Source organism: Gigantopelta aegis, chromosome 9 (assembly GCF_016097555.1).
Source record: "Gigantopelta aegis isolate Gae_Host chromosome 9, Gae_host_genome, whole genome shotgun sequence".
Classification (NCBI taxonomy): domain Eukaryota; kingdom Metazoa; phylum Mollusca; class Gastropoda; order Neomphalida; family Peltospiridae; genus Gigantopelta; species Gigantopelta aegis.
Window position 1 is genome coordinate 15745885 of NC_054707.1, and position 21206 is coordinate 15767090.

The window sequence follows — 21206 nt, forward strand, 5'->3', positions numbered from 1 at the left end:
AATGCATTTCAATACAAAGATTGTTTAAGTTCTAGGAAGATGAACTTTTCAAAAGCTGAACAATATAAATAATAAGTACAATGAAACCGGATCATGTAGAGGACTTAATATTTATCTGGTTTAGACAAGATCCGGTGTTTACAGGGTCGCTTTTTAGAATTCAGAGTTATTTCTTTTGACATAGGTATCGAATTTGTAACTGTAAACGAACTTGTAACTGTAAACGAACAAGTCCAAGAATGAATGAATGTGACTGTTGGACTAATAATAATGTTATATCTCAATTCTGTTATGTATCTTTCTCATTTATGAACAGACATTAAAATATAAATGAAAACAGCAAATTTCAATGTAATCTGATTTTTAACACAATTACGGTTACAAAATGACAGATAATTCCACACGCCTACGTTTAACCGGTGGTGACCGAGACATTTTTATTCTTTCTTAACAAAATGCAGTGTGCATATTTCTTACTTCTATCACAGAAAAGATAACATTTTCTGTTTGTATTTAGAGTAAAATATACAAATTAAGTCGTGTGTGTGTGTTTTACTCTAATTTTAGTTGTTTCTAGCATTTTGCTCTCAATGTGTCAGTATTTCATTATCAAAGTGCAAGGACCAAAAATCAAAGGTGGAAACTCTGTCTTTTGAGATTTGTCAGACTGTACATTGATCAGAAACCATTCAAGCATTAATTACTCTGATGTCTGCTAAGTTGGGCTGAGATGGCGGAAATTGGTGACCTGTGACATAACACTGGATGCTGTACAGGATATATTCCGGTCAGCATTGTTTCCTGGTAGTCATATTTTCGTTAAGTTTGTTCAGGTTCAGGTTAATTGAGGATTTTATATTTCTGTACCAAAAATCGGTCCACTTTTCAAAATGGACAGGTTCCAGTTTTATTAGGGTTTTAATACATGGTTTAAATAAGAGAAAATTCAGGACCATGAAATTTGGCCGGTTTTGACAGGATTTCAGTACGTTCAGGGTCCGGATTAGACTGGTTTCACTGTAATACAAATATTTATAGCATAATGTAATGCCCATCTGCACTGTAGTAATAACTTGTTAATTTTAATTATCACAGTTAAGAAATAATTTTCACATTTAACTATAGATGTTCATAATACATGAATGTTTCGCCAGGGCTCGAACTTAAAAATTTTTCTCCCACGGCAATTTAAAAAGAAAATTGTAGCTAGTGAAATGGACCACTGACGGCAATTTAAAGCCTGCCCATGGCAATTGAAAAAAGAGAAGACTTTTACAGCTAAATAATAATACGGAAAGGCTATTTTGCTGTATGTAGACATATTTTAAATGTACTAATGTTATATACTGGCAACTAATGTACATCAGATGAAAACATTCTGCCATTATTTGGGAGCTTTACCGACAGCACTTTTGTGCCGTTGGTGATACTCCCGACCTATGGCAATTTATATCTCAATGACTGCAATTGCCGTTGGTGCTGTTGGTGCAGTCGTTAAGATTGAGCCCTGTTTCACCTGTATTTAACAGGATATACTCATACAGATATTTATTTCCAATGTTTCTCTTTACAGTTGGAGATTTTTCTTCTACATTGTAGCATTCTGGTATGGTGTCTTCATATTGTACAATGTAAGTTTCTAAAAGGTCTCATTTTTCCAGGTTGATCACAGTGGTGTAGGCCAACATTAGTTGTCTTAGAGTCACTCTACATCCACTGAAAACTGGAATTATTAGATATATACGCATGCAAGCACACACACACACACACACACACACAGGGAGAGAGAGAAGGGGGAAGACAGAGAGAAATATATACATATACACAAGGCTCGTACTTAAGAATTTTTCTCCCATAGCAATTTTGAAAGAATTGCCATAGATATATTTAAAGGAGACCGGACACCAAAAGACATGTAGTGTGTAATGGATTAAGTTAGCGTCAAAGACCGCATTACTCTAACGCCTGGCTTGCTGCGAGGCACCGGTCAGCTGCGCGTCTTAGGTTTGGGGTAAAAACAGAAGTGGGCGGGATTATGCATAGATCTGAACGAAAGCGAAGGCAATACGTCATCGGTGAGAGTTACCAAGCAATACCGGTACACGTGTTGATTCTTTGGTTGTGCCTTTTAGTCGTCTTTTGTTTCTTTGTCTCCAGGTTTATCAGAAATTTAATTTACAAGATAATTAGTGTTATTATATACTGTCGACGTAATTATATGATGGTTAACTGCGCAGTGTTTAACTGCAACAGTAACAGCAATGCATCCCAAGAAACGGCCAATATCATGGTTTCGATTTCCAAAAAAAAAAAAAGTTGTTTTAAAACATGGACGCATTATTGTCGTCGAATGGGCTTTACACCAACTAAATACAGCAGGTTATGGTACATTTACAATGAAAATTAAAACAAGTATGTACTTCAGATATATATTAATTAAAGGTATTGCAATTTGTTCACATACGAATATTTAAACTTCACTGACAGACTGGGTATAAACTACATCAGATTTTGGTTACAATGGTTTTGGTTTTTCCTCTGGTTTTGGTTACAAATGGACTTCCTTCTTCCTCCATGAATGATTAAAGAAAATAACACTGGATATATTGTAATTATTTTTATTTTATTCCAATATATACTCTTCAAAAAAAGAAACGCAAAAGGGTACAAATGGGTTATAACTCCAATTTTATGTTTCCTACCAGTTCATGCTTTGTGAATATAAGGTCATTGCTTTGTGAATATAAGGTCATTGCATGTCCCAAACACATTCCCACGGTTACATTCGATAAAACGCAGCTACTGTACAATAAAGTTCCAAAATGTGAATATTCGCAAAAACGCAGCCATGTGCAAACCATGTCACCACTGCACGTGCGTTGTCTGCACGTGCAACATGAACACCGACAGTATAAAAGTGCAGGGTGTTCGCTTGCCTGGCCTCTGTATCTGGCCGACAGTTGACAATCCAAGACATGCCACGTCTCAGTGAACCGCAGAGAAACAATGCCATCGGCCGACTAGACGCAGGCGAATCCAGAACGGCCGTTGCCAGGGCATTCCATGTGTCCCCAAGCACCATCTCCAGACTGTGGGACCGTTACCAGCAACATGGATCAACACGTGATCTCCCTAGACCCGGTCGACCACGGGTCACTACCCCCGGGCAGGACCGCTACATCCGGGTACGCCACCTTCGGGAACGATTGACTACTGCCACCTCCACAGCCGCAGCAATACCAGGTTTGCGCAGGATATCCGACCAGACCGTACGGAACCGCCTACGTGAGGTAGGAATTCATGCCAGACGTCCAGTTCGAGGTGTCATCTTAACACCACAACACCGTCGACTCCGACTGCAGTGGTGCCAGATTCATCGACAATGGCCTCAACTGCGATGGAGACAGGTGTGGTTCAGTGACGAGTCCTGATTTCTGCTCCGACGTCATGATGGAAGATGTCGCGTGTATAGGCGTCGTGGTGAACGTTATGCGGCAAACTGCGTGCAGGAAGTGGACAGATTCGGCGGGGGTAGTGTCATGGTGTGGGCAGCCATCTCACACACTGGCAGAACTGACCTGGTCCACGTGCAGGGCAACCTGAATGCACAGGGCTACATTGACCAGATCCTCCGGCCACACATCGTTCCAGTTATGGCCAACGCCAGGCCTCACACAGCACGTCTCACAACGGCTTTCCTACAGAACAACAACATTAATGTCCTTCCTTGGCCATCGATATCACCGGATTTGAACCCAATTGAGAATCTATGGGACGAGTTGGACCGACGCCTCCGACAGCGACAACCACAGCCCCAGACCCTGCCCGAGCTGGCAGCAGCCTTGCAGGCCGAGTGGGCCACCATCCCCCGGGACGTCATACGTACTCTGGTTGCTTCAATGGGCAGGCGGTGCCAGGCAGTTGTCAACACACGCGGAGGCCACACCCGGTGTTGACTCCAGATGACCTTGACCTTGGTGGTGTGTCCTATCACTTACTCACAATGGACTAGAGTGAATTGTGAACAATCCTGCAACATTTGGTAATTATCGGACTCACCATTCAATAATTAAATCAATTCTCCAAATGTTACGACAATGTGGTTTTGCATTTCTTCTTTTGAAGAGTATATAACAAATGTCAGTATGTGGAGCAAACTACCTGAAACAGTTGGTTTGAAATCATGATTACAAAATCATAAAGATAAAAGGAAGTGTGGGGGGGGGGGGGGGGGGGGGAATACAGTCTGTAGTTAGGGATACAAACTAGATTTTTTATCTTTATATTATCTTTATTTATGCAAAGTAGTGAACATTTAAAACATATATTTTCTTCCTAGAGTGTGTGGTGGAGAACAAGCCCCTAGGCCCGCCCCTCCCCAGTTCCTACGGGCCTGTTGTATTTTATATTAATAAATGCAAAAACTACATAATAATATTGTCAATAAGAGATATTAGTTGAAAAGTGGTTGTCAGTATGTGGCAACAGTATATTTTCCAACATTTCTGTGTTTCTGTACCCGGCTGTGGACAGTTTCGGTAGACTGGTAACACATTTTCTTAATAATTAAAAATACACGGTTTAACCAAACCATTAAAACTTGGAGGGTAACTAGTTAAGAGAACAAAGTTTTTTGTTAAATTATTATATCTTGCTTTGGTGAGGAGGGGGACGCTTTTTGCAAATTTGCGAAATCGGCCTCTGGAATATCCACCGACGTGTTATATTTACATCTATGCTGAACAAGATTTATGATTAAATATTGTTACATTTTGTGTGCTTTTGTTCTAATTAGGTCCATTTGCTTCAGTTTACATTAAAAATGTCATAAAAAATTATGTTTAAAAAAATGCTTGTATGCTAGTCTATGACCGTGTGGCTTCCTCGTCTTCGTCGGCAGTTGATTCATCCAAATTTTCGTCTAAGACAACATTTCCAGGATTAGGGACAAAGTCTCTGATAAGTGGTTCAAACTGATACGGTTTGATGCCATTAGCACAAGCTGGACACAATTCTTCGTCACTCGAATCGCTAAGTTCGTCCATGCTGCTTGGTAGTTTCTTCAGTTTTCCTCTCATCGATGACGTCACGGGTCTAGCTCATCAATTGTCGACAGTTTCCGGCAAACATCGGCGAAAAAAAAGCCCAACCAAGACTGGCACGCTTAACTTAGTCAATAAGTGTTGTGGTTTATGATTTGGTGTCCGGTCTCCTTTAAAACAGCTCACAATTTATTTTTTAAAGTGATATTTGCAGCAAATAAACATGACTGAAAGGTTATTTTGCTGTATGTGGACATATTTTAAATGTGCAAATATTAAATATTGGCAGATAATGTACACCAAGTGGCAGTGTTGAGTAGCTTTACCGACGGCACAAGAGTGCTGGCAGTTATGCTATCTAGCTACTACCTACAGCAGTTTATATCTCGATGACGGTGCCGTTGTGAAGTTCGAGCCCTGCGGTATATTGCATACCGTAGCATGGCTTGACATTGAAGGAGAGCAAGAGGCCGGTGTTACTCACAATATCCAGATAGGCTTTTTTGATAGTTTCACTGGCAGCTTTCACTTTCCATTTTAAAGCATTGATTGACTATTCACACTAAGAAATTAATGACATTATATTAGTTACTGCAAAAACAAAATTGGGTTTAAATATTCCCAGAATGTCAGTACAAGTCATCTAGAACTGCTTCTCAATGTTATCATTTGATTCCAGATTGGAATGTCGGAAGAAAGATTGCTTCCCATTCCACTGAATACATTTTGAGCCTTGCCATAATCAGATTTATTTTAATTTACAAGCTTTTCACGTCTCTCAAATATGTATGGACATGTTGTGCACTAGGCAGCACTTCCTAGATGAAACGTTTGTTTGACACCACTAGAGCACATTGATATATCAATCATTAGCTATTTGATGTTAAACATTTGGTAATTGTGACGTATAGTCTTAGAGAGGAAACCCGCTATATTTTTCCATTAGTAGCAAGGGATCTTTTATATGCACCATCCCACAGACAGGACAGCACATACCATGGCCTTTGATATACCAGTCGTGGTGCACTGGCTGGAATGAGAATTCCTAGATAAGGGCCAGTTGGCTTCATTTTTACAGATGAAAATGTTTGTTAAATTGTGATGTTTCTTTTTTCAGAAACCGTGGGTATGGGATTCGAAGCAATGGTGGGTCGGCTACCCCCATCATGTGAGTTGATTCTTACATTCCTCTCTCAAAACAGTGTTTCACTCGGCTCATTTCATACAAGCAGTGTAATAATGTGATATAACTGAATATTTGTAAATTAGTGTTAATGGAGAACCAAGAATTTGCCATTAATATATAATCCAGCAATTGTTGGGATATGAAAGACAAAGAAAGACATGTTTTATTTAATGACACACTCAACACATTTTATTTATGGTTATATGGCGTCAGACATATGGTTAAGGACCACATAGATATTGAGAGAGGACACTCACTGTTGCCACTTTATGGGCTACTCTTCGATTAGCTGCAAGGGGTCTTTTATATGCACCATCCCACAGACAGGATGGTACATACCATGGCTTTTGTTAAACCAGTTTTGAAGCAATAGCCCAATAGGTCCACCAATGGAGATTGATCCTAGACCGACCATGCATCAAGCGAACGCATTACCACTGGGCTACATCTGCCCCTGTTGGGATATGAGATCAATAAACAGGGAACATTTTGTTCGGTATTGTTCAGTAACTACACAATTTTAAAACATTAAACTGGTTGCTAATCAATTTTCAACTGACTAGAAATATTGCTAATCAAGATTTTGAGAACAAAATGATTCCTGGTGAAAGAGAATTTAGACCAGAATGTACCAATAATGTTTTTTAAAATTAAAAGTGATCTTTACATAAATGTTTATTTTGGTTAAAATGTACTTGTAGTATGTTGTGACCTTCAGTAATAAGACGGAAATCGTATGAAGCAGATCTATATAGAAGATGAATCATCTTATTAAATGTAAAATTTTAAAAATAAATAATACATTTAAAGATACGCAAACATAAATAAATGGTGACATGCAACCTCAATAGACTGGTCACCGTTAGCATAATTATGAGTAATATGAATGAATGAATGAATGTTTAACAAGTAATATGACTGCACTGTGTCCATTAGGGAACCATTGCATCTGGAAGGAAATCGAATGAAGTGACTTTTAGATATTTTTTTTCATTTTGTTTTTGACAATCTTGTATAATAATCTCTTATGTACCGTACACAGATATTTGCTCACATTTGAGTGTATTGTGGTACTTCGAAATCTGTTTAACACTTTTTGAAAGCTCTGTGTTTCCTGTTTTCAGCACGTATCAAATGACATCTACTATTACTATGCATTCGAGTCGGCATTCTACATATCACTGATCATGTCTCAGTTTAGAGACGTTAAGAGAAAAGTAAGTCATTTGGAGAGTAAACATACTAACTTGGTTATAAAATAAAGGGTTTTTTTTTTAGTGTTTTTTAATTCGGTATCATTTCAGCTTTGATATGTCTTTGAATACGGTACATACAATATTTTTCTAAATTCAAATTTGATGTAATTTTTGTTTTCTTTATTAAGGGTTATTTGTGATTGTAACAACATGTATTCAACTATTTGCAAAATGTTTCCTATTGAAATTAATATACTACTCAAAAGAATTTAAGGGTCAGACGATATTTTCGACATTATTTTCTGAATGTCAATTATATTAGCTAGACCATAATGTCAAGCATGGTATTGTTCTATTTTGAAGAAAGTGGGTCTAAGCAACCCATAAATGAATTAAAATCCACTGTCATTGACACTGTCGACTAGTTCTAATGGCGAAAACATGCTTACATTTGCACGTAAATTAGGGCGAAAGCGAAAGGTCTGCTAAGTGCCCATAACTTGCTTTTTCACAAAGTGCTTCATTTGCACGCTTTGCACGTATGTTCCCAATGCTGAATTTCCGTATAATTGGAGCTTGCGTTCGTGTACGGTGCACACTCCAAATTTCGACAATGGTACGACTTCAACTGACTATCGAAGATCGAGGAAGGGCTATTGCTTGGCTTCAGGATGGCAATACGCAAAGAAATGTTGCTCCGAGACTTGGTGTCAGTCAGTGTGTCGTTGGCCGACTGTGGCAAGCAATGAATTCTGTTCGAAATCGTCCACATTCGGGAAGACCCCGAAGCACTACAAATAGAGAGGACCGCTACATCACCAATATGGCTCTACGTCAACGCACAACCACTGCACGCCGATTACGTGACAATCTGCAGACTGCGACTGGAACTCGAGTGTCTGATCAAACCATACGCAATCGTCTGAGAGCCAATAATCTACGCTGCCATCGCCAGGCTGTTCGACCACCACTCCTACCACATCACAGAACGGCCAGACGTCACTGGTGCACACTTCATCTGCGGTGGCAACGTGTTCAGTGGGGTCGAGTGATGTTCACTGACGAGTCCAGGTTTAGTCTCCAGTTCAACGACGGTCGGGTTCGTGTCTACAGACGTCCTGGGGAGCGCTTCGCTGACGTTAACGTTAGACAACGTCACCGGTTCGGTGGTGGCAGCGTCATGGTGTGGGGCGGCATCTCTATCCACCACAGGACCCCCCTCTATGTGGTGGATGGCAATCTGAATGGAATCCGCTATCTGAATGAGATTATCCAGCCGTTGGTTCTCCCAGGCCTTCAGCAGATTGGCGGCGGGGCAGTTCTGCAGGATGACAATGCCAGACCCCACCACGCCAGGGTGGTAACGGACTTTCTCAGACAACAAGGTATCGCCAGGATGGACTGGCCAGCATATTCGCCTGACTTGGCTCCAATAGAGAACGCCTGGGACGAATTAGGCAGGAGAGTTCGGGATAACCATGCCCCTCTGGCCAACCTTCATGATCTGGGTCAACTTCTTATGGCAGAGTGGCAGGCCATTCCCCAAGAGTTCTTCAGACGTCTGATCAACAGCATGAGGCAACGATGTGTCGAGTGTATTCGCGCCAGGGGTGGATTCACACACTATTAAACGAATGTTCTAATGTGTAAAATCCATGTTTGACAACCTTCAACTTTGACAGCACGTCATGTGACTTTCTTGTATACAGTGACGTTTATTTGTGGGTTTTTTGTAAATATGGAACAATAAATTAAATTTTTGGTGTAGTTTACATCATCAATCTAATATACTCTGAAACTTATTTGGTTATAATTTTTTTTAGTATATATTGTACCGTCACAGAGTTTAGATGAGATATACGTCATTTGTAACTACATGTATCACGAGATTTATGCGAGAGATGATGTCACTATCAGCCTGAACATAAACAAGGAAGTGTCTTATTTTTTTGTTCATATTAAAAATGCTTCAAGTTAGTGTACCAACTTTATATTTTAATTATAATACCATAAATATTATGCATGTTATCAGTTTTTGCTAATGCGTTATTTTGGTTCCAATGAAATGCCTGACATAGCTAATTTTAGTTATCAGAAAACCTGCCACAATATCATCTGCTATGCTGACATCGTACCTGTCAAAGTTAGATCATATACCACGTGATCCTTACACTGAACAATAAAATTTATAGAAGGCTAGTTTGGTTATCTGTTACGTCGATCACAACTAAGTTATTTTCAGTAATTTCTAGTTGGGGCCCGTGTTTTTACATGTATATTTACATAAATCAAGGTGATTTTTGTGTGTTGTGTTTGTTTTGACAGGACTTTGCCGAGATGATGGTCCATCATTTCGCGACGCTAAGCCTGATGTTTTTGTTGTGGTGTCAGAACATGGTGTGCATAGCTCAGTTTGATATATTTGTGTTTGTTTTGACAGGACTTTGCCGAGATGATGGTCCACCACTTTGCGACACTCAGCCTGATGTTTCTGTCGTGGTGTCAGAACATGGTGCGCGTCGGCTGCATGGTACTCGTGGTTCATGATGCCGTCGACTACTGGCTCGAGGTACGTCGCTGTCACACTGCGCGTAGAGACACAAAGTTTGGTTTGGGTTATATAAAAAAAACATTCCATTGTAGCAGAGCTAACTGGCTATGTAGACATTTTTGCCATATTATTTATTAAACTCCAAACATTGCAGAAATCCACCTTTAGTTTTTAACAAGATATCAATCATTACATGAAATTTTTTCACCAAATTAAAATAAAACTTAGCAGTTGGCGAATTTGGCGAGTAACAGCTAGCCCTGGGTAATCACGTCCACAATTGACCAAAGTGAACTGAGACAGAGAATACTACATGAATGGCTAGTATGCAGTGAAACCCTCGGAACCAAGTAAAAAATCCAATTTTAAGGGGAATCTGGATTAGAGATATTCTGTTCTGTACTGATATTAAAAAGAGATTCTTAAAAACATCCAGTTTTGAGGGGAATCTGGATTAGAGAGATTCTGTTCTGTACCGTTCTGTACCGATATTTAAAAAGAGATTCTTAAAAACATCCACTTTTGAGGGGGTTTTTTCTGGATAAACCTTCATCTTATTGGATACATTTTGAAACAACTCGTAAGCAAAAGCGAGCTGAATTAATGTTTAGACAAGGAGATGTAAGATAAATAGACACACAAGTGTGGTATTCTGTTCATTACCTAACCTCAATAACCAAGTTTACATTTATAAAAATAATTGTCTTTTTTCCTGACTTAAAACTTATTCAAGATGCTTGCAGTTACAAAACAAATCAGTTTTAGGTTAACTATTACATCACAAAGCAATCAATTTTGGTCATGCTTCTTTCATTGAGGGGTATATCTTTGAAGTTGGGGTCATATCCATGTTGCATTCAGTTAGATCTCTTTAAATCGTTCTCCCACCAGGGATATTACTAAGTAATAACAAAATCTCATTTGGTGTTCAGAGCTCTGTTCCACGAAGCGATTTTAGCACACTTAAGGTGATGTTAATGATAAGATAATTTTGTGGAATGAGGCCCAGAACTATGTGTCAGAATAAGACAATTGATCATGGTTCAGCAGTAGGTTTCTAAAAATTAATGTTGTAAAATAATTTAATAAATATTTATCTATAAAACAATAAGTTAGTTTCATAATTATAGTTTTCAAGGTCATTATAAAATAGAAACATTGTAATCTTTTCCCCCCCCTTTTTTTCAGGCAGCAAAGATGGCCAAATATGTCAAACGGCAAAAGATCTGTGACACAATGTTCACAATATTTTTCTTGGTGTGGATAGTAACAAGAATGATGTTTTTCCCATTTAAGTAAGATGTTTTCACTTTATTAGGCGTATCATAAAATATTGTTTGTTTCCGGTTACCCGACCGACCCTAATTTGAACCTGCCTATCCAAAATGTGTTTTTTAATATGTAACCCTCACTCAGTTGAAGTAATGTTAACAACTCTTCCACGTAGGTTCAGCCATTTTTATTCAAGAGAATAAAAAAAACCATAGAGAAAAACCCGTAACATTTAGTTTGTAACACATATGGATGCGAGACAATATATAAAAAGTACAATTTACGAGTCATCGCGTGCACACATAAAAAACACAATACAATTTCCTCACCAGAACATCTTGTTCAGCTCGCACCAAACACAGCAGCATATATATAAACAATTACCGACTTTGCAGTCTGTTAAGATCTACAGTTTAGTTTTCACTTCATGTAGCTCTACATTTGCATCTCGATGTCCCCAAGAAAAAGATGGAAGTGTGGTTATTTTTGGTGGAGAAAAAGATCGGATTTTTGCTACCTGTCATGTGTCAGTGTTCAGTCAAGCGTAACTGTCACTAACTTCACGTGCCCTGATCTCACACCCAACTGCATAAAACACAACACAGCTAACCAACTGATAAAATAATTATGCAACCTGTCGTGACACTATTAAAAAGTGTAACTGAAATAAATGTAGGATATATAAATATTAACAATAGGTATTGATATAATATTCATATGCGGTAGTTATCATTAATTGCAAAACTACCCCTGGTTACATACTTCCCCTCTTGAAGGAAAAATGTCTCCTGGCATTTAGTCTCTGCAGAAACTATTAGACAGTTGATCCTAATAAGATAAGAAAATTGGTCTAAAATTATGTATAAGTTTAAATTGGTAACCAGTTACATCCAGGTGTTCATATTAATTGTCGACGCCTGAACCTATTGCTATGTTAACAGCAATGTTATTCAGTACTCCTGTAAAAAAAAACAAAGATAAAACATTCACATTAGCTCTGATACTCATAATAATAAAATGCATACAGGTAAGTTCCTGTGATGAAAACATCAAAGGATTAATATTTCCCACTCATAAAAATAAGTTTTGTGAAATAGAACACATTTTACAATGTGATACCATGATTGCAATGTGCAGGAGCACAATCCAACACAATCAAAAGATGAAATCTTCAATTCTCCCATCCAAGAGCATCAACCATAATCACCTTAAAAACAAAAAATACATTATATGTACACATTATAAAATATGACTGACACACAATCTAAACAAACACTTCATCGTGTACCCAGTCTCCAAATCTATCGGGAGGTTTTCGATTCCGCTGGGAACGTCTATTCACTTGTTCTAAGTTTCCAGAGATTCTTCTGCTACGACATCCTCCACAGTCGAGTGTTCCTCGTCCAAGATACTGTTACGTCTCTGGAAACTGACTGTCAATCACCAGCTCCCTAGAAGTATCCTCTTCTAGGTGAATTGATGTCTCCAAAGATACTGGCACTGTTCTTCTTCACTGGGGAATTACTTCACGTATGTCTGAGAACTGTCGCTTCCTGAACTGGAAGACTCGGAACTCAACACTCTTGTTCGATTCCTGACCAGACGCGTTAACTTCAACAAGTTCCTCAGATGGTAAAGCGTAGTAACATGTTTCGGTGAAGTGTCCGAAAGGGCTCTTTCTTGGTTTCACTCTGTGCCCTGTAAACTGGAATGTCAATATTTGGAATGTAAGTTACCAAATATGGTTCCTGCTCCCATCTGTCAGCTAGTTTGTGTTTTCCTTTCACACCAACTTTCCTAACCAGCATTCTGTCTCCAATCTCCAACTTGGAATCTTGAACTCGTTTGTCGTATCTCTCTTTATTCTTGTCAGAAGATTTTGTAGCTTCATTTGCTGCTGCTTGATAGGCAAACTGCATTCTCTTCCGCAGCTTCTGACCCGGTGCTCCTTCACTCCGAGGTTCTGTGCACAAGATGTGTCGACAGATAATCTTGGGTTCCAACCGAACATTAAGAAATGTGGTGAATAACCAGTGGCGTCACTCTTTGTTGCATTGTAGGCTTGGACCATCGGAGCTACATACGATTTCCAATCAACCTTCTAATTTTCCTCCAATGTCACCAACATTTTTAGTAATGTCTGGTTAAAACGTTCCACCGATCCATTTCCCATTGGGTGATAAGGTGTGGTCCTTGACTTCTGGATTTGAGCCAGCTTGCAAAGCTCCTTTATCACCTTGATCTCGAAGTTTCTGCCTTGATCGCTATGAAGTCGTTCAGGAAAACAGGATAAAGTTTTCATAAAGGGCTTTAGCTGTAGTGTGAGCTGTTTGATTCCGGCATGGTATCGCTTGAGCATATCTAGTGAAATGGTCAGTGATAACCAAAATGTTTTCGTAGCCCCCTTTCGATGTTTCCAAGCTTAAAAAATCCATACAGACGAGTTCCATGGGTCTCGTAGTTTCCACGGGAACTAATCCTGCAGCAGGTCGCACTGGCGTCTTCCGCCTGATACACAGTCCGCAATGCTCCACTCTCCTGTTGATATCAGTTTTAAGACCAGGCCAGTAAAAACGTTGCTTTGCCAACCACAAAGTCTTCCTTCCCTTGGTGACCAACATCATCATGGATACCCTTGAATGCTGTATTCCTGTGCAGCTCTGGTAACACAAGTTGTTTCACCTTTTGTCCATCCAAAGAAGTGTTTCTGTACAGAATACCATTGACCAACTCCAAATTCTTTCTTTCTCTCAAGTACTTCTGTACAGCTGGAACCTCTCTCCTCATGTCTTCTCCCCTGGGAAACAAACGACTTCTTACAAGATGGACAACTCTGGAAATGGCTCCATCCCTTGCCTGCTCAGTCTTCCAATCAATATTGTTGAAAGTATCCATTGGACCGAATGACCAACTAAAGGTACTGACGATGTTGCTGCATAGCATACCGCTTTCACATCTGCAAATAAATCTGGAATTCTAGATTCAGCATCAGCAATTAACTTACCTGCTTGATATGATAAAGTAAAGTCATAATTTGCTAACGAAGCAACCCATCGATGACTTGTGGCATCCAGCTTCGCCTTTGTTAATACATAAGTAAGTGGGTTTTTGTCTGTAACCACATGAAAAGTATTACCATAAAGATAATCATGGAACTTATTAGTTATGGCTCACTTCAACGACAGAAATTCCAACTTATGTGCCACATAATTATGTTCACTTGGCCTTAGCCCCCGACTCGCATACGCCACCACTCTCTCTACACCATCTTGCTTCTGGTAAAGAACAGCTCCCAATCCTGTTCCACTGGAATCTGTATGTAGATTAAATGGCAAAGAATAATCAGCGTAGGCTAACACAGGAGGTTGTGTTAACATCATTTTAATCTTCTCAAAAGCTAACCGCTGATCATCTTCCCACCTGTACTCGGCAATAGGTTTCCTCTTCTTCTTGGACTTTTTCGCCACAGGACATGTACCATGACTTTGTAGTAAGATGTTCAAAGGTTGCACTATTTTGGCATAATCTTTGATGAAACGCCGATAGTAACCTGCAAACCCCAAAAACTGTCGAAGCTCCTTGATGTTGGTTGGACCAGGCCAATCCTTAACAGCTGAAGTCTTCTCCGGGTCAGTCGAAATACCATCCTCTGACACCACAAGATAAGTCAGATGTTTTAAAGAATTCACACTTGGATGGTTTTAATTTCAAGTTGTGTTGAACAAGTCTGGCAAAGACCGCTTCTAAATGTCTCACATGTTCATCAAATGTCTTTGAAAATATCAATATGTCATCAATAAAAATCAAACATGTCTTTAAATGCATTTCTCCCATACATTTCTCCATCAACCTCTGAAAAGTAGCTGGCGCGTTAGTTAGACCAAAACCCATCCGGTTACATTCATAAAATCCTAACTTGCCCACTGTAAATGCTGTCTTTTCTTTGTCCCTCTCTTCTACTTCAACTTGCCAATACCCCGAACGAAGATCTAATTTGGAATAGTATCTATGACATCATCAAAACGAGGGAGCATATAACTGTCTTTGTGAGTTCTCGAATTCAAAGTCCTAAAATCCAAACAAAACCATCCTTCTTTCTGAAAAGTACTACGTTTGAAGCAAATGGGCTATTAGACTCCCTAATAATACCCGCATTCAACATTTCTTTCACATGTTGTCGTACCTCGTCATACATGCCTGGCGGTATCCTTCGGTATGGTAGCTTGAATGGTATGTTGTTGTCCAGATCTATTCTGTGTTTCACCAGGTCAGTGTTGCCAATGTCCTGAGGACTCGTAGAAAACGCATGTTTCCACTTTCCAAGAAATTTTCGGACCTTGTCCAACTCGTCTTCATTCAAATTGCTGCTATTAATCTGTACACCCAGTTCTTCCAGAGTAGATGACCCCAACTCATCACTTGGCAAGTTGCATTCTGTCAAGTTGTCAACGACTTTAACTTCATGAATATTGCACAGATCCATTCTTAGTTTTATAATGAGAAGCTTTGCGGTCATGTTACAAATCTTCACTGGTAGTCGTACACTTGTCTTGCATTGGTTCAACTTGATAACCCTGGGACAGACTGTATACCGAGAACTATCCACAATATTCTCTGTCACCACTTCAGAAATATTAAAGTCAATTCCCTTTGCCATTCCACTAACAACTGTCGTCTCGTATGGAGCTACATGTATGGCCTTTTTATTCATTGACTTGACAACATAAGAGTTACAGGTGATACTTTCAAATGCAACTTTCCACACTGTAGGAATATCAAAAGAATGGGTATCCTCTGAAACAAAGTCCTTGCATAACCGTATAATATTGGTTCCAACAATAACAGGGCACCCAGCAGTAAAATCTGTATCATGCACTACCAAAACAGGAATGGTAAACTGTATTGAACAAAAATGGGATGACAATAGCACATTCAATATAACCTAAATACTTCAAAGAAGATCCATCTGCCACAGACACCTTTATTCCTAGTGAATCTAGGTTCCGAAGATCTGGTTTATCTGTTAAACTCTGGTTATCACTCTCTGAAATAGTTGTCACCATTGATCCACTGTCGATGCCCTCATTGGATGAACCAATCAGTCTTTTAACAAAAGTTTGGCCTAGAAAGTTCTCATCAACCCTGACCTCTGGTTGGCCACCATCAGAGGTCACTGCCCGTTTGGGTTAGTAATATCATCATCATCAAAAAGAAGACCCACGATTCACAACTTCACGCTGGTTGAAATAACCTCGACCTTGTGGCCGAGTAACGTTACCTCTACCACACTGATAGAAGTAATTGCCCCTACCACAGGGTTCACTGAAATCGCCTCTGCCACGTGGCTCAGTAAAGTTAGCGGAAAAATATCCGCCCGGTCCCCCCCCCCCCCCCTAACCCTAACTAAAAATAATAATGGAGGGGACCGGGCGGATAGTATACCTTTTTCAAACTTTGCATTTTACTATCCAACTTTCTTTCCAAATTTCAACTGCTTCTAGATCCTCAGTCAGTACAGCTTGCTGATAAACTTTCCTATTTGAACCATTGATGTGAACAATACTAAGTTCCTTCTCAACCTTTCTGAGTTCTCTCAACAATACATCGTAATCTTCGATTGTGTCATATTTGTGTCGAGTCTGGCTTTTCAACTTTTCCGAATACAATGAAGTCCAAAATTTATGCCGTAACAACTCATTTTTGGATTCCCTTTCCAAATACCCACCATCAATTGCGATCTGTAGCATCGACTCCAATCTACAACCAAAAGGTTGTTACTGTTTCATCAGTTTTTTGAAAAGAATTTAAAAATTCCTGCATAACCATGCCATTTGTTGAAATGTCACCACACAAAACATCAAGTTTCGACAAAATATCATCCACGCTTGCTCTCTCTCCGAGCAACCCCTTGCAAAAATCTCCTAATTGCCTGAAGCATAACATTAGGACTAACTCCAGGATCAATCGTTAAACATTTCACCTCAAACTTCCACTCACTATAAACAACATCACCTTTCTGAGGTGGATCATCTCCAGAAAACTGTGGTAGTTTTGGAACATAAGATGATTTAAAAGCATGAGTAGATTCCAAAGCAGGATTATTAGTCGACTCCCAACTTATTCAAAAATGTTTCAGTCTATAAGTGTTAACCTGGCGTCTCCACCCCATGCCCTATCTTTCCAGGGAGTAGCTCTAGGCGGAGGACCTCTGGCCACAGGTTCTCTTTCTGCTTTTGGAGTAACATGATATCTGCCACTAGCATTCAGTCTCGACCATGTCTTCCTCAGACATACCATGTGCCATAACGGGTGTGTAACTAACCACCGCTATTAGTGTCAACTATTTACAGGTACTAATGTCAACTACCAACAACTCTGAAAATATTTACAACCTCAAAGCATATATCTACACCTCATAAAATAGGTATAATGTATAAAAACATGAAATATATTCCAATCAACTGATATTCCAATTTAAATACAGAACACCAGATCAATAATCTGTGATCAACACTGAATGATCAATAAAGCATAATCACTCTACCCCTACAAGTAGATCAGAACATATACATATTTAAAAAAAATTAAATCTTGATTCCTGACAATACCACTATCAACAACCCATACCCATATCTGATATGATAATACAAATATGCCTGAAAGAAAAACAGCCTACTACATCATATACGACAAATAGAAAAAGGTTAATTATCAACAAAAGCAAAGTGAAAACATTCAAATGAAACAACTCACTTAATATAATGTGTATCGGTATAATATCCGCCCGGTCCCCTCCATTATTATTTTGGGTTAGGGGTTGGGGTTAAGGTTAGGGGAGGGGGGGGACCGGGCAGATATTTTTCCGACACCGGAAACTTGTCTACCAAAAACTCAAAAATAAATGCTTCAAGTTCACAAAAATATTAAATGTCAATCCAAAACAAAAATAATGTATTCACCAATGTTTCAACTTATGAAATTAATTCAGTTATCTAATAACACATTACGTGTCAACTACTCTTTACAATAGCATGAACCAACAGGAACGATAACTCGTGACGGCATGAATTGCGTCTGCGCAAAAACTGGCTCCAGATTCGTCTCATTTAATGGGTACAAACTCCGTCTGAAAGCTCTTTTCAGATAGGTTCTGACACGGGAAACATAGCCAATGAGAAAAGTTAATACATTAATCTGCTAGAACATTCTATTTTCACTTAATTATGCACGCATTTGCCTAAAAATAATTCAGTGTGAAAAGTTTGCTTCAGGTAAAAATGTAGTTAGGAGAGGTGTTCTACATCGTGGTTTGGTAATATGAAAAACCATCCATACCTTTATTAGTGTAAATCAGAAAAAATACAGAAAATGGGCGTAAAATTGTTGATTTTGGAAGTTTAACAACCCAATGTGACTATTTCCGAGCGCTCACGGAAATCAACGGAACTTTCCGATCGAAATCCAAGATGGCGGAGCCATCTCCGATCAGTATTTACAAACTTTTAAACATGTATTCCTTGACAATGCAATCAATTCTACATGGATTATTACAAGTAATTTGAGGACATATATCATATAATCAATACTTCGTATATATAGACCTCTATTATTGAGTAGAAATTGTTGCAAATGTTGAAACATTTATTTTGTAACTTCCTCCTCATACCACTTCGCACCCTTTTCATACTATTTTTAAAAACATACTCTTCAAAAAAAGTAACGCAAAAATGAAATGTAATGGAGCGTACCAAATGCATTTTCACCAGCAAAGTTGTTCGGAATTTCATGACCTTGAAGACAGGTGTGAAAAAGTTAACAATCGCAAAACCGCACCTGCGGTCAATTCAGCGATTTGAACGGTCGGCATGGTGTGCACGTGCAAGAGGCACAAGAAGCCCTATAAAAGTGCAGGGTTCAGGACTTAGCTGTACTCAGTTTAAAACTGTCAGCGTAGCTTTCACAATGCCAAGACTGAATGAAGAACAGAGGAACAACGCCGTCGGACAATTGGAAGCAGGCGAATCCCAATCAGAGGTTGCGAGGCTTTTCAATGTGTACCCTAGCACCATTTCAAGATTATGGAACCGCTACCAGGCGCATGGATCAATACGTGACATTCGCAGATCCGGTAGACCACGTGTCACCACTCCTGCCCAGGATCGCTACATCCGGTTGCGCCACCTACGCCAAAGGACGACCACGGCTATCTCCACTCAATCTGCAATACCGGGACTGCGTAGGATCTCTGACCAGACTGTCCGGAACCGTCTACGAGAGGCAGGATTGCGACCCAGACGTCCTGTTAGAGGCGTGATTTTAACCCAGCAGCATCGACAGCTTCGACTACAATGGTGTCAAGCACACAGGGTATGGCCTCAAAGACGATGGAGACACGTGTGGTTCAGCGACGAATCGCGATTCATGCTCCGCAGACAGGATGGAAGGGCACGTGTCTACCGCCGAAGAGGTGAACGTTTTGCACGCAATTGCATACAGGAAGTGGACAGATTTGGTGGAGGAAATGTGATGATGTGGGCAGCCATCTCTTACAACGCCAGGACAGACTTGGTACACATCAGGGGGAACTTGACAGCACAGCGTTATGTGGACGAGATCTTGCGCCCGTACGCCGTCCCCAACATGGCCAACGGCAACACTGTTTTCCAGCAGGACAATGCCCGTCCTCATACAGCGCGCATCACCACAGCCTTCCTAGCAAACAACAACATCAATGTTCTTCCATGGCCCTTCAAATCCCCAGATTTAAACCCAATCGAGAATTTGTGGGATGAACTGGATAGACGTTTGCGACGACGACAACCCCAACCTCAGACACTACAACAGCTGGCTGCCGCTTTGGAGGCCGAGTGGGCTACAATTCCGCAGGATGTCATCCGTTATCTGATTGCTTCGATGGGCAGGAGGTGCCAGGCAGTACTTGACTCTCATGGGGGTTACACTCGTTACTGACTGTACGTGACGTCAAACGGGACCTTGGGAACTTGGATGGCTGTTACAACAGCCTCTGTCTATGTTGTTTATCTGTGTCAAATTGCAAGTTTCTGCCATGTTTCTTTCATGTATTAAACGATTTAGAAACATACAATGAAAATCTGACTTTGCGTTACTTTTTTTGAAGAGTATATTATTGAGACGTTGTAATCAAGGTACAAACATCATGTCAACTTCCCCAACCCATTCAGAATATTGTAATGCATGTTTTCCATGTCCATGTTGACAATGATACATCCACTCCGGCTCTACTCCATCGGCACCCGGACACCTCCAACAAACTTTACAAAGATTATTCCAAATCATAGTCCTACCAAGTCAGTTCAGTATTTTGTTTGGTGATTCCTGATGGTGTATTTTGTGAGATCTCTGAATGACGCCCTCTCTGTCTCTGAAGGAAATATTTGATAGATTTTGATTGGTCTATCTATTTATTACTGGCTTCAGAAGTCCCACAAAAGACACCACGTCACCAGCAAAAGTATTTCATGAAAACAAAAAACAAAAAATAATTTTCAGACATTGGTGGGTGAATATGAACATGACTATTCTCATTACTAACCCTAGTTGTGGACACGTTACTGTGCCAAAACTCCCGTAATATCCATAGCTGACACAGTACAGGAGTTTTTGCGGAGTTACGTGCCCACAACTATACATACCAGTTAATTTTTCACATGCATTCTATAATCATAATGCACTAACATCAACATGGAGGAACCAAAGATATAGACGCAAGTACTGTTTCGCTTTATATTATTTGTTTCCATTTTCAATCAGATTAGAGGTCATATTACATGTAAAAAAAACTAAATAATCACCAGTTATTTTGATGATTTCCCTGTTACATTCATTATATTCATTATACAGGTTTTTGGACAGAAAATGAAAAAAAATATTTAAAGGTCCGTCAACCGGCCGTATACAAAAATTAGTTAAAAATTAAT

General features: G+C 39.6%; 1 protein-coding gene across 1 annotated transcript in view; it reads left to right on the forward strand.

The window, feature by feature from the left end:
• LOC121380788 (ceramide synthase 5-like) overlaps window positions 1-21206 on the forward strand; it is a 45036-nt gene that overhangs the window by 14610 nt on the left and 9220 nt on the right. Inside the window, exons 4-8 of the mRNA XM_041509758.1 lie at window positions 1574-1631; window positions 6160-6210; window positions 7353-7445; window positions 9865-9993; window positions 11164-11270. Of these exons, the coding sequence (XP_041365692.1) occupies window positions 1574-1631; window positions 6160-6210; window positions 7353-7445; window positions 9865-9993; window positions 11164-11270 (438 nt within the window). The remainder of the gene's footprint in view (window positions 1-1573; window positions 1632-6159; window positions 6211-7352; window positions 7446-9864; window positions 9994-11163; window positions 11271-21206) is intronic.